Here is a 13,632-nt window from a genome sequence, read left to right as displayed (position 1 = left end):
AGAATTCTTTACATATTCTGGATACAAGCCTTTTATCACTTACATCATTTACAAACATCTTCTCCCAGTTTGTGGCTTCTCCTGTCATTCTCTTAATAATGTGTTAAGAAGAAGGGTGCCTGGGTGGCTCAGTCAGTTAAGCAGCCAACTCTTAATTTTGGCTCAGGTCATGATCTCAGGGTCCTAAGACTGAACATCTTGGGCTCTGTGCTGAGTGTAGGGCCTGCTTAAGATTCTCTCTCTCCCTTTCCTTCTGCCCCTCCCCTTGCTCTCTCTCTCTCTCTCAAAAAAAATTTTTTTTGCTTCTATGTTCATGACTTATATTGGTCTATAGTTTTATTTTCTTTAATTTCTTTTTTTTTTTTGCAAAGATTTTATTTATTTATTCAACAGGATAGAGACAGCCAGCGAGAGAGGGAACACAAGCAGGGGGAGTGGGAGAGGAAGAAGCAGGCTCATAGCGGAGGAGCCTGATGTGGTGCTCGATCCCATAACGCTGGGATCACGCCCTGAGCCGAAGGCAGACGCTTAACCGCTGTGCCACCCAGGCGCCCCAATTTCTTTTTTTTTTTAAAGGGAGGTTTCAGATTTTATTTATTTATTTGGCAGAGAGAGAGGGAGAGAGCACAAGCAGGGGGAGCAGCAGGCAGAGGGAGAGGGACAAGCAGGCTTCCCGCTGAGCAGGTAGCCCGACATGGGGCCTAATCCCAGGACCCTGGAATCATGACCTGAGCTGATGGCAGACAGACGCTTAACTGACTAAGCCACGCAGGCGCCCCTATTTTCTTTAATGTCTTTGTCTGATTTTGATATTAATGTTGACCTCACAGAATTAGTTGGGAAGTGTTTGCTTCTCTTCAATTTTCTTCAAGTGTTTGATATAGAATTGGTATTATTTCTTCCATAAATTTTTAGAATTCTCTAGTGAAGCAATGTGGGCCTGGGGTTTTCTTTGCGAAACATTTAAAAATATACATTCATTTATCTTCATAGACATAGGGCAATTCAGGTTGTCTACTCATTCTTGAATGAACTTTGGTAGTTTTTGTCTTTTAAGGTGTTCAATTTTTTCAACATCTTTGGTCATAACTTTCCCTTACTATTCTTTTAATATCTGTAGAATCTGAAGTGATGTCAGTTTTGTCCCCTGACATTATTTCTCTAAATATCCTGTTGCTATGCTCATAGAAAGGCTATTGATTTTAAAACTTTATCGTCATGTATAATAAAGTAATTGTATGGCTCTAAATAGGTATTGCTCATAATGACTTATTTTAAAATAGTCATATTATTTCTACTCTGCCAATATTAATTCTTATAAGTTATTTAAACTGGGCCTTATTTCCTTATCTCTAAAAATGATTAGGTGAAATGCATTAAAATCTTTCCAGATCAAAGAGTTTGATTCCATAAATAAAAATATATATGTAAGTGTATTCTGAGTTGATATATTTCTTGTATGTTATTTTTCCCTTTCAGTAGCAAGAAAATTTCCCTGGAATTATTTATTTTTTTTTAAGATTTTATTTATTTGTTTGAAAGAGAGAGCGCATGAGCAGGGAGGAAGAACAGAGGGCAAGGGAGAAGCAGACTCCCCACTGAGCAGGGAGCCTGACATGGGGGCTTGGTCCCAGTACCCTGGGATCATGACATGAGCTGAGGGCAGACGCTTAACTGAGCCACCCAAGTGCCCTCCCTGAAAGTATTTATAAATGAAAGCAATTGCACAAAATAAAAGAAGAACTTATATTTCACTTAATTTTGATAATAAAATAATAGACAATTCTCTAGTATGACTGTTTTTTAAAAAGGTACCCACAAATTCTACTTTTTAAAACACTTTGCAAGAAGTGAGAAACAGAGAAGTTTATTTGATATTTGTCCCAGATATCTGTAGCAATTTGTTTTCATTCATGCATATAAGCAAGTGTTTATAATGAAATACTGCCAAAGGAGTCTATATGCCATGATCTCTACAACCTTATCTAAATTTGTTTCCCAAAAGGAGTAAGAAATATAACAGTCTTCTTAATTTTCCAAGGATACTTGCCGTTAACTCTTTGAATGTTTTTATTTAGCCAGGGAATGTTACTCATTTTTTAGCACTTCATCAAAATGCTTTATTCTATTTTTAACTATTTATTTAATTTACTAATTTCATTAATTATTATCTAATTTAATAAACAGGGAACCAGATATGGCTACATATAAAGGGATTCATATCCTTGCCTCAGTAAGGGAGATTCTCTTGTTTTCTCTGATTAGTCATGAAGAGGCAACTTCAGCAACAACCAATCATCTACCCTAATACCTTAAAATCCCTTAGATTCAAAACATCTGTTTTCTGCAAAGAGCAACAGTTCCATAACTAAGAAAAAAAAAATCACTCTTTTGGGGAACTAATATTGTAAACTAAATTTTCCAAGGCAGCAATAATTTCAGTTCTAAAGATGATCTGGAAAGCACCAAGAATGGCACTGCTTTCTTATTATCTAGGACCAATGAGTCCTTGCATGAGTTCATCCATGATGTAAAAGCTAAAATCTTAAATGAATATATATTTTCTGACATTAGCTATGCCTTCCAACCAATTAATAAAGTGGGCTGAGAAGCATACAGTTAGAGTGTCATAATATGGAAGGACCCTTAATGAAATTCTTTCAGAACTTTTATTTTATTGGCCACTTTAATTTCCTAATTAAAAAATAGGCAAAAAAGGTGGGGGGAAGGTGCCTGGGTGGCTAAGTAGGTTAAGCATCTGCCTGTGGCTCAGGTGATGATCCGGAGTCTTGGGATTGAGCCCCACATCCAGCCCTGCATCAGACTCCCTGCTCAGTGGGGAGTCTGCTTCTCCTCCTTCCTCTGCTCCTCCAACTCATACTTGCTCTCTCTCTCACTCACTCACTATCTCTCTCAAATAAATAAAATCTTTTTAAAAATAGGCAAAAAAGTAAAATCCAGCTGTCTACTATTTACAAGTGACACCTAAATTACAATACAGACGATTTGAAAGTAAAGAAGGAGAAAAGATATAGTAGGTAAATGGCAAGGAAGAGGAAGCAGAGGTGGTAATATTAAGAGCAGACTGGATAGAATTTAAGTCAATGAGTAGTAAAAAGGGAAAAAAAAGGGAGTTATTTTATAGTGATAAAATACCCAGCTCTTTTAAATTAGTCATTAGCCATTATATGTATCATACAAAATAGCATGAAAACACATGCTGGCAGCATTAAGAAGACAGGCAAAGACATCATTATAATGGGAGATTTTAACTATTCCTATGAATTCGACAGATTAATTATACAAACTAATATGTTTACAGAAAAAAATAAAAGCACTAACGCAAGGCCATAACAAATCACACATTTTAACAATCATAAGAAAATAAAACTAAGAGACTTGTATTGTAATAAAAGGAGAAGCAATTATCAGCATCACCATCACCTAAATGTGTGGAATTATAGTTTTCAAAAAGTTTTCTATTTTTCCTTCTCTGAAAAAAACTCATTTAAATATGGTGTCTTTCAATAAGGTCATGCTTAGATATCATTATTCTATGAATAACAACCATAATAAATTTTGTTTTAAAAAAGGCTAAAAGCCTTAAATTACTGGGAGGCTCAAAAAGGTGAAGAAACAACATTTTCTTGATTTGTGTTCAATAATCCCCCGGTGTAAATGCTTATTTCCAGCCCTGTATTCATAGGAGCTCATACTTGCACTTATACACTGAAAAAGACACAGGAGCCACATACAAGTTCAAGAAGATAGGAGAAGAAACGCCATCCATAAGAACCAAAATTAAGGTTTATATAATAGACACAAAAAGACAAAACCAAGAGAAGAAAAGACATTTTAGAAAAACAAACTTCTTAGAGACCACTGTATTTTACTTGCTTTTCCACCCGTAACACTCCTACTTTATTCATAAGGGTGTCTACTAGAAAACCAAGACCAACACCATTCATTGACAAACTAAGCACACTAATAATTGTTTTATTTCAATTTGTTATAATAGTCAGGAGAAGAACTTGTGCCAGAAAGACACATGCTACCAAACCAAGGAATGAAAATCTACAGAGATTTCAGTTAAAATAAATCAAATAAGCACAAATTTCCTCCAAATAAATACAAATTTGTCACTGGCAATTATAATAGTTGGCAATTTCCAGACTGCCAAAGTAGCCAAATTCAATTTTTCTATACTACTGATGTTTCCCTGTGAACTGGACTGAAGGCCTTATGCTATCCAGGTCCCCCTGGACAGTGTTTAAGCCCTAAACGCTTTACACTTCATTTTATAACATATCCAGTAAGTCTCTCCATTGTAATGTGCCAATATGCTATGCAGTAATTGTTTCTTAATGACAAGTGCTTTACATTCAGACATTCAGTCTCTATTAACATAACAAACTTTGAAAGAAGAAAACCCCCCAGGTATTTGCAGTGTGCCAGATATTTTGTATGAGTCATGGCCAGGGCAGTGATCCATCCTGCCATTAGTATAATAAAAATAGGTATTATCTCTCCCTCCTTTGAATGTCTGTAGGACTTATTGACCCAATCATTCATTTGGCACAATTTTGAAGTAGCCAACTCTTCACATGCATCTTGTCTGATCTGAGTGAATCCTTAAGGGCAACAGTGTCATCCTCTACTTATTGAGATCTTCCACACAAAACCTCACAGCCAACAGTTGTTTCTTAAATATTAAACTGACTATTGTTAGTTAACTATGGAATGCCACCAACATATCCATCCTTCAACCACATCCTTGGAGCATGTCACTGCTCTATATTCTGGAATGTGCATAATTCCAAACTTTCTGAAAAATTGAAATGAAACAAAGACAAGGTCTACTTAAAATAGCTAGATTTAAGGTAAGCGGCATCAGGTAAAATGAATAAATTTTCTTCAGAATAATCCTAACTCTAATCAAAGATCTTCAAACACCAAACTTACAGCAGAATCGGGAGGGCCCTAACACTGTTTCAAATTCCTGTCCCTGGATTAGAAAATAAAAGCAATGACCACAAAGCTAATTTACCATCTGTTTCCAAACATTCTTCCTCTCTGCTCTAGACCTTCCTATATTCAATGAGTAGTCACCCCTACACCTTCCAAAAGGCTCCCATGGCTCATGGTCATCAGCAATGCCATTGTATAATGATTCTCTAACATGTATCGGAATATCCTTAAGGACTTGTTAAACACAAACTGCTGGGCTCTACCCCTACAGTTTCAAATTCAGTAGGTCCACTGTGGGCCTACATTATTTGCATTTCTAACCAGTTTCAGGTGATGGTGATGCTACTTATCCAGAGACCATACTTCGAGAAACTATTATATGTTCAAATCTTCTCCCATTTCTGTAATGTTTATTGTGTCTGATTAAATTACTCAAATCAATATTAAAATTTAATTCTTTTAGATGAAGCTTGGTTTCTTTATCTACTATTCTACATAGGTGTTGGCCATGTGGACTGAATGCAAACACCATTTTCACATGGAGTTTTCAGTATAGTATTAAATGTTTTGGACAAAGAGTGACTCTAACTTTTCCAGCTCCAAAATGCCACACAGTCATTTGGACCAGGTGATCACTCTATAGGGAAGCACCAAATTAGTTATTTGGTCTACATTACCCCAATTTAGAGTTACAGGGATGCACATATTATTGTCTTTTCCGGGAATGTTTTCCCCTTCTTCTCCTCTGGTTAACTTTTCCTCTTTCAGGTCTTAGCTCAGAGTTGACTTATTCAGGGAACCTTCCTTTTCTTCCCCAAGACCAGGTCAAATCCTATTTTAAGGGGTTTTCAAAGTCACTGAATCCCCTCCTTTGTAGCCCTTGTCATGGTTGCATTTTTTACATTGCTTATATAAGTACTTTAACTAATAGCAATTTTCTGCACTGGATTACAAGCTCCAGACAGGCAGACAATGTTTTTGGTTTTGATCACCATTACATTTTCAGCTCCTAGCACAATATCAGGGACAAAGATGTTCAAATGAAGGTAGACAAGATCTGAGTTTTAGTCCAAAGAAAGATAAGGAAAAGTAATCCTTTCTATACTCTGCCTCCTTATCTGTTTTTCAGCTACCTGATACTCAAAAAAAAAAAAAAAACAAAAAAAAAACGCAAGAAAAAGACAAAAGACTTACCTTTTCTGAATAATTCTTGGAGACTTTCGGCACTTTGATTTAATACAGCCCATATTTCTTCTTCCTGCAGAGGTCCACCCCGAACCTCCAGGGCCTCAGCTAGTGACACGTGCATATTACCTAAGAAACAAAGGGAACAGATGGGCTATGCATCAGCAAAATTGTATTGCACTTGTAGAAGTGGAAGCTCTGCATCAGTGATGGGAGACTGAGGTTCCTGGCTACCTCATTAGTCAATATGGACTTGAATCTAGATTTTACCCTACAGCTTAAGATCATAGAGGATAAAGGAACTGGAGGGGAAAAACCTCAAAACAGCTACTTGCCCTAGCCCCACAGGGTCAGCTTCAGAGCCTGAACTGGAAAACAGCTGGTGACTATTCAGAAGTCAGACTTCAAGGTACCAGGAGGCAGCAAAGTGCAGATGATTAAATCAAAACAGCCAGACTGAACAGCAGGCCTTTCAGATTACAGTTCTAGGCTTCATCCTATCCATTCCAGGTAAAAAGAGGAGAGGAGCTCCTACAGCCACGGTGCATGAAGCTCAAATAAAATGGAACACATTTCTTCCATTCATTAATTGATTTCTTTATCTTCGATATATACAGTATAACTATAAATTTTGCACTGAATGGACTTAACTAATTCTAGATCCAGCTTTGCTGACAATTTACTATTTGCCCTTGGAAAAGTCATTTCACTTCTAAACCTCAGTTTTCCATCTGTGACATGGGAATAATAATAATAATAATAATAACAATAAATGCTATTTTGGGGTGGCTATAATGGGGAAAAGTTATTCCTGTAAACATGCTTTGTAATCTAACTCTATAGAGGATGAATTAATAAAAATTCAGAAGGGTGCCTTTGTGGTGACATTTTTGTAGGGCCAATTTTTTCAGTGGCATTCAATTAAGTGAGTGATATAATGACAAATTTTAAGGTTTTCTATGGGGCACAATAATCCTACTTCCATTGTGAAAGGGAAGAATGCTCAATATCATCATATATAAAGTTTCCTACATTGACATTTCTTGAAAAGAAAATTGCTCTTGGTCACTAAGATTTCTACCCAACCCAACCAATTTAAGTGTAATGTACATAACGTATATGTCTAGGTAGGCAGAAGCAGAAGAGTTTGGAAAAGAAGCGAAGGGAGTGGAAAATGTTAAATGCTTATTTTCTGTAATTATATCCTTCATTAAATTTTAAAATTAACCTATAAAAAAACAGCTGTTTCAGACAAAAGCTGACTTTGTTTACTCAACTAACAAGGACAGCTAATCCTTTTTTTTTTTTTAATTTACATTAATGGGGGCGCATGGGTGGCTCAGTCGTTAAGCATCTGCCTTCAGCTCAGGGCGTGATCCCAGAGTCCTGGGATTGAGCCCCGCATCGGGCTCCTCTGCTGGGAGCCTGCTTCTTCCTCTCCCACTCCCCCTGCCTGTCTTCCCTCTCTCTCTGGCTGTCTCTCTCTCTGTGTCAAATAAATAAATAAAATCTTTTTAAAAAATTAAAAAAAATAAAATTTACATTTATGATGCTTTAACTCGAACTTAAAAAAAGCAACTCCACCTACAAATGAGGACAGCCTTGTCCTGTTACTTTCCTTTTTCGAATGTTTACTATAGCATTTTATGCTTAGAATCTGCCTTGAGGGGTGTGCACTTAAATGCACTATGTAGTAGTTAAAAGGGAAGATACAAGATATTGCTTAGAAAAAGCCAAAGGCATTTTTACTTAGCTTGTACAGAAGTGATTATTTATTCAGACAACCCCCCCTAAACAGTTTCTTATGCACTTTATTAAATGATAGTACATTTAAAAAAATAATAGCTTCATTGCTTTCTAAGAGAGATTGGAGTTATTATCTTCTACAGAAAACACTGTATGAAATTGGAAGTTTCAACAGATGCATCAAGACACTATTAGCAATCAGATACCAACAGGATTTGTGAAAGTCTACCCTGTAGCAAATTTCCAAAGTAATATGTCTGAGAACTGGTTACATTGCTCTAAAGCCTACCCACAAGATAAAAAGAATAAAGGGAAAATTGCATATGAAGAGCTTCTTTGAAGATAGCTGTACTGATTTTCATGCCTTCCCCCCAAAGCAGGAGGGGTATATGAAGATGCATTTGTTTGACCTCTAGCTGGTAAAAGAGGCTTCCATGGGACCCCTGTGAGTGCTTCCCTGATGTTAGGGAGGATGCCATACTGGTGCCTGATACTTTAGGAATTTTAAGATTTCTGAATCTAAAGTCTTCTAAAAATACTAGATACTTCTAAATGCAAAGGCTATCACTGAGACAGCACCCAGAGAGGAGAGGGCACGTGAGATTCAGACTTGGAAGCATGTTGTATTTGGGATGGGGAGGTGTAAATAAGCAGGCCCATACAGAAGGCCAGCTTGGAGCTAACAAAATCCTACCCAGATGATGAAAATGTTACAAAATTTAGGTTGTGGTAATGGTTGCATAACTCCATGTCTATACTAAAAACTGCTGAAGCTACATTTTAAAAGGGTAGATTTTATGATATGTCAATTATATCTTAGGAAAGCTATCTTAAAAAAAACAAAACAATCCTACTCAGAGTACCTCTTGAGGTTCCCAGAGTACCTCCAGAAGGGGTAAGGTGGGAGAGGGGTAGGAGGGATGAACAGAAAGGATGAGGGAGTACGAAAAGGAGAGAAGGAAGAGGAAAAAGAATTTGGTACTGGCTTGTAGGAGGAATCATTTTTTGAAGTGTCACAGAAATAGAGCTCCACTAAAGGTCTCTGAAGAACACACAAAAGTACACATAAGAGAAAGGGTCGGCCTTAAGAACATATCAAGTTCAGGGGCGCCTGGGTGGCTCAGTCGTTAAGGTCTGCCTTCAGCTCAGGTCATGATCCCAGCGTTCTAGAATCAAGCCCCGTGTCAGGCTCCCTGCTCAGCGGGAAGCCTGCTTCTCCCTCTCCCACTCCCCCTGCTTGTGTACTCTCTCTCGCTGCCTCTCTCTGTGTCAAATAAATAAATAAAAAATCTTAAAAAAAAAAAAAAAAAGAGAGAACATATCAAGTTCAGGTAAAAAAACTTTTTGCCTCTCTACCTTTCTTCCTGCCCCCAGTTTAAATCCTGATGGGGTCAGAAAAAGCAACTTGCCTGTAGTGGGTGAGGAGATAAGCAACAAAAAGAGAAGTCAGAGGGGAGGGGGGTGGGGGAATGGGATAGGCTAGTGATGGGTAGTGAGGAGGGCATGTATTGCATGGTGCACTGGGTGTTACACGCAACTAATGAATCATCGAATTTTACATCAAGAACCAGGGATGTACTGTATGGTGACTAACATAATAAAAAATATTATTATAAAAAAAAAAAAAAGAGAAGTCAAACACACTGCCTAGGGGAGGGAATAGTTTTACCTCTTAACAAAGACTGAAGTGTTGATGAATATACTGAAGAGGCACTTTTAATTATGGAATTGACATTGTATTTTCAACTTGAGTGACTATAGTTATTAAGTGACTGAAAGGACAGAATTACTGACCTGAGTTTTTATTTTTTTATTTTTATTTATTTATTTTAAGAGAGAGAGAGAGCGAGAGAGAGAAAATAAGCACACATGCATGTGAGTGGGGAGACAGCAGAGGAAGCAGGGAGAAAGAATCTTAAGCAGGCTTCATGCCCAATGTGGAGCCCGACATGAGACTTGATCTCACAACCCTGAGATCATGACCTGAGCCAAAACCAAGTGTCAGGCACTTAACTGACTCTGCCATCCAGGTACCCTGGATATGAGTTTTTATATGGAGGCAAGAGAAGAAATTCCCTCATGAAAGGAAGGAAGGAAGGAAGGGAGGAAGGAAAGTGATGAACAAAATAAGTTGCTTATGATTATACTAATGCATTCTAAAGAAAATGATCTGTATCACATACTTTGTAGTTTTAAATCTCAAGATGCAGATTTTTACTTATTTTTAAAGAAATAGGTTTTTAAAATATACTTATTTTTTATAAGAAAATGAAAAAGTAAATGTAACTTCTCAACACAATAATATTTTCAGGGCTTGACTTTTCTCTCTATAAAGATTACTAATTATACTTCTGTTGCTTGACTCAATCAGGCTGAATTATATTTTATTAATCCTCTTAATTTTTATTAAAAATATTTTGTCTATTCAATGTTGTAGGATCTCTACACATCTCTGACTGGAACTTGTTAGAACTCCAAAACATAGAACATTGTTTTTTAAAGCAGTATTATTTAGCTAACAGAACTGATTTGATATTTATAATTTAGAGTTTGTTAGAAAAGAGGCTTAAGATTTTAAAAACTGTATCACCCTTCTAATCACCCAATCTCAAAACTTAATGTAATGTTAGAGCAGCTTTCTAAAAATCAAACAACACTATACCTTCTAAATTATCTACCATTACCATGTTTGGCAACTGCTTACCATCATCATCATTTTTTCTGTTACTTTTATTCACCTTTACTATAGCTTTCCAGATCATTAGTTCTGAAAGGAAAAAGGACAAGGGAATGAAAGAAATGCAGAAATAGAAGGATGAAAAAAAAAGAAGTGGAGAAAAAAAAGCTTGAAGTCAACCAACAGATGAGCCAAACACTTTGTCATGAAAATTCTTTTTTTTTTTTTTAAGATTGTATGTATTTATTTGTCAGAGAGAGAGCACAAGCAGGGGGAGTGGCAGGCAGATGGAGCAGGAGGCAGAGGAAGAAGCAGGTTCCCTGGTGAGCAAGGAGCCCGATGCAGGACTCGATCCTAGGACCCTGGGATTATGACCTGAGCCAAAGGCAGAGGCTGAACTGACTGAGCCATCAGGCATCCCTTCTTCTTCTTCTTTTTTAATTTGACAGAGAAAGAGAGCACACAAGCACAAACAGGGGAAGTGGTAGAGGGAGAAGGAGAAGCAGGCTCCCCACTGAGCAGGGAGCCCGACGGGGGACTCGATCCCAGGACCCTGAGATTATGACAGGAGCCTAAGGCGGATGCTTCACCTACTGAGCCATCCAGGCATCCCTGTCATGAAAATTCATAAAAGTGTATTACTTCAGTTGTTTTCTTCAGGCTCAGTACTGGATAACCTGGGGTACAGATATATGACTGGAATTATTTTGCTATCAAAGAGGTTCTGCTTTACAGTAAATATAACTGTATTCTTCACCTTTATTTCCTCGAATGTGGTTGGCTACATAAATAAGTTTAAGGGAAGACTTTCAAATGAGAAAAATTAATTATATTGCATAACCAGAATCATTATTGCATTTTTGGTTAACACAAGTATTAACTGTGATGATCTTAAAACTGTGCCCAGTCAGACAAAGCCACAAAAGGATTCTAACAGATGTCATTTTAATCCTGAGGGATTTGTGTCACTCACAAATAGGAAGCACGGAAAAGTGATTCCAAAAAGAAGGAAATAGTAAACAGACTAACTGAATCCAATCAAGTCATGTAACAACCTGCCTGGGGGGTAGACTAATGAATTAGGTGTGTTTAAGTTGATTCTAAGGAAATAGGGCTATAAGATTACCCTATTTTAGAACAAAACAACTATAGAATAGAGCTCTGTGGGTGCCACTATTTTTGGGCAAAGATTCACTCACCATCCCGGCTAAGGACATCCTTGGCCATTAAGAACCCATGAGTTGAGAAAGCAACCTCCAAAATTATAAGTATCTTTTAACACAAAAAGATTCACAATGAAGTTTATAGAAGTTTAAGAGAAGCAAGCTCATATAGTAGTATTTTTGAAAATTAAAGAATCTGTGGGGTGCCTGGGTGGCTTGGTTGGTTAAGCGTCTGACTCCTGATTTTGGCTGAGCTTATGTTCTCAGGGTCTCGGGATTGAGCCCTGAGCTGGGCTCCCCGCTGGATGGGGCATCTGCTTGAGATTCTCTCTTCTCTCTCTGCCCCACCCCCTGCTCATGCACACTCTTTCTCTTTAAAATAAATGAATAAATCTTAAAAAAAATAAAATTAAAGAATCTGTATATATTTGGTATTTTAGCTGTTTCTAATGTTTAAGCGAAATAGGTCAGATAGAAAACAGATACACTTTGTGATGCCAATTTAAATAATGTAATTGAGAAAATGAGTTCAGACTTGTATTTTAAAATGTACAAAATGCCACTGGAACATCTAAGAGAACTTAAAACGTAGCACACTTACAAGTTTTCATTCATCAGATCTATTTAAGTACTCAGGAAGGTTTTGTCAGACAACTGAAATACCTTTTATTTTTAAAGATTTATTTATTTTAGAGAGAGAAAGAGAGCACGAGCGGGAGGGGCAGAGGGAGAGGGAGAGTCTCAAGCAGACTCTGCAACGTGCAAATCCGACACCAGGGCTCAATCTCACAACCCCAAGATCACTACTGGAGCCAAAACCAAGAGTCAGACGCTCAACCAACTGTGCCACCTAGGCGCCCTTGAAATATTTTTAAAAATTTACTTTTAATTGTATGAGTGCAGTTTAAAACATTTAAGAAAATTTAATTAATAAAGTTTGAAAATATGACTACACACCCAAAGAACTCCTTAAAAGTAACTATTAAAATCTTCTACAAGTATAATAAAATAACTAGATTGACCTTAGAAGCTTAAGAACTAGGTTTTAGAATTTTTAATTTAATAAAAATTTTAAAATAATACTCAATAATCTTTTCTGCACATAATAATACCTCAGAGGCCATTTTTAAAAAGATCTACTTATTTATTTTAGAAAGAGAGAGACAGTACACGAGTGGGAGGGGCAAAGGGAAAGGGACAGAGAATCTCAAGCAGACTCTTCACTGAGCATGGACCTAAAGCAGGGCTGACATGGGGCTCAATCTCATGACCCTGAGACCAAGATATGAGCGAAAATCAAGAGTTAGACGCTCAGTGATCAGCACCACCCAGGCACGCCAGAGGCCATGTTTTTTGAAGTTTGGAGAAAATCAATTAGACAAAGTTTGCTTAGATACAATATCAAATGGAAAAGAGGACCATCTTACATGGTTGATGGGAATGCAAACTGGTGCAGCCACCCTGGAAAACAGTATGGAGTTTCTTCAAAAGTTAAGAATAGAGCTACCCTAAGATCCAGCATTTGCACTACTAGGTATTTAACCAAAGGATACAAAAATAGTGTTTTGAAGGGGTACATGCACCCCAATGTTTATAGCAGCAATGTCCACAATAGCCAAACTATGAAAAGAGCCCAGATGTCCAATGACAAATGAATGGGTAAAGAAGATGTGGTGCACACGCGCACGCGCACACACACACACACACACACACACACTGGAATATTACTCAGCCATCAGAAAGAATGAAGTCTTGCCATTTGCAACAACGTGGATGGAACTAGAGGAGATTATACTAAGTGAAATAACTCAGAGTAAGACAAATACTATATTTTTTCACTCATAAGTAGAATTTAAGAAACAAAATAGATGAAAACAGGGGAAGGGAAGTGAA

The 13,632-nt window shown here is 37.3% G+C and overlaps 1 protein-coding gene across 20 annotated transcripts in view; it reads right to left on the bottom strand.

Moving 5' to 3' along the window:
* PTPN13 (protein tyrosine phosphatase non-receptor type 13) overlaps positions 1 to 13,632 on the bottom strand; it is a 192,272-nt gene that overhangs the window by 133,293 nt on the left and 45,347 nt on the right. For 19 of the 20 annotated variants that reach the window (XM_026509786.4, XM_026509790.4, XM_048211896.2 and 16 more), the window contains exon 2: positions 6,163 to 6,282. In XM_026509786.4, coding sequence (XP_026365571.2) covers positions 6,163 to 6,277 — 115 coding nt within the window. In that variant the 5' untranslated portion in view covers positions 6,278 to 6,282. Of the gene's footprint in view, positions 1 to 6,162; positions 6,283 to 13,632 lie in introns of those variants that run through there. The other variant, XM_057309886.1, reaches the window with a different exon arrangement.

This window comes from Ursus arctos, unplaced genomic scaffold, assembly GCF_023065955.2.
Source record: "Ursus arctos isolate Adak ecotype North America unplaced genomic scaffold, UrsArc2.0 scaffold_9, whole genome shotgun sequence".
In the NCBI taxonomy this organism is placed as follows: Eukaryota; Metazoa; Chordata; class Mammalia; order Carnivora; family Ursidae; genus Ursus; species Ursus arctos.
This window is presented reverse-complemented; position numbering and strand designations above follow the sequence as displayed.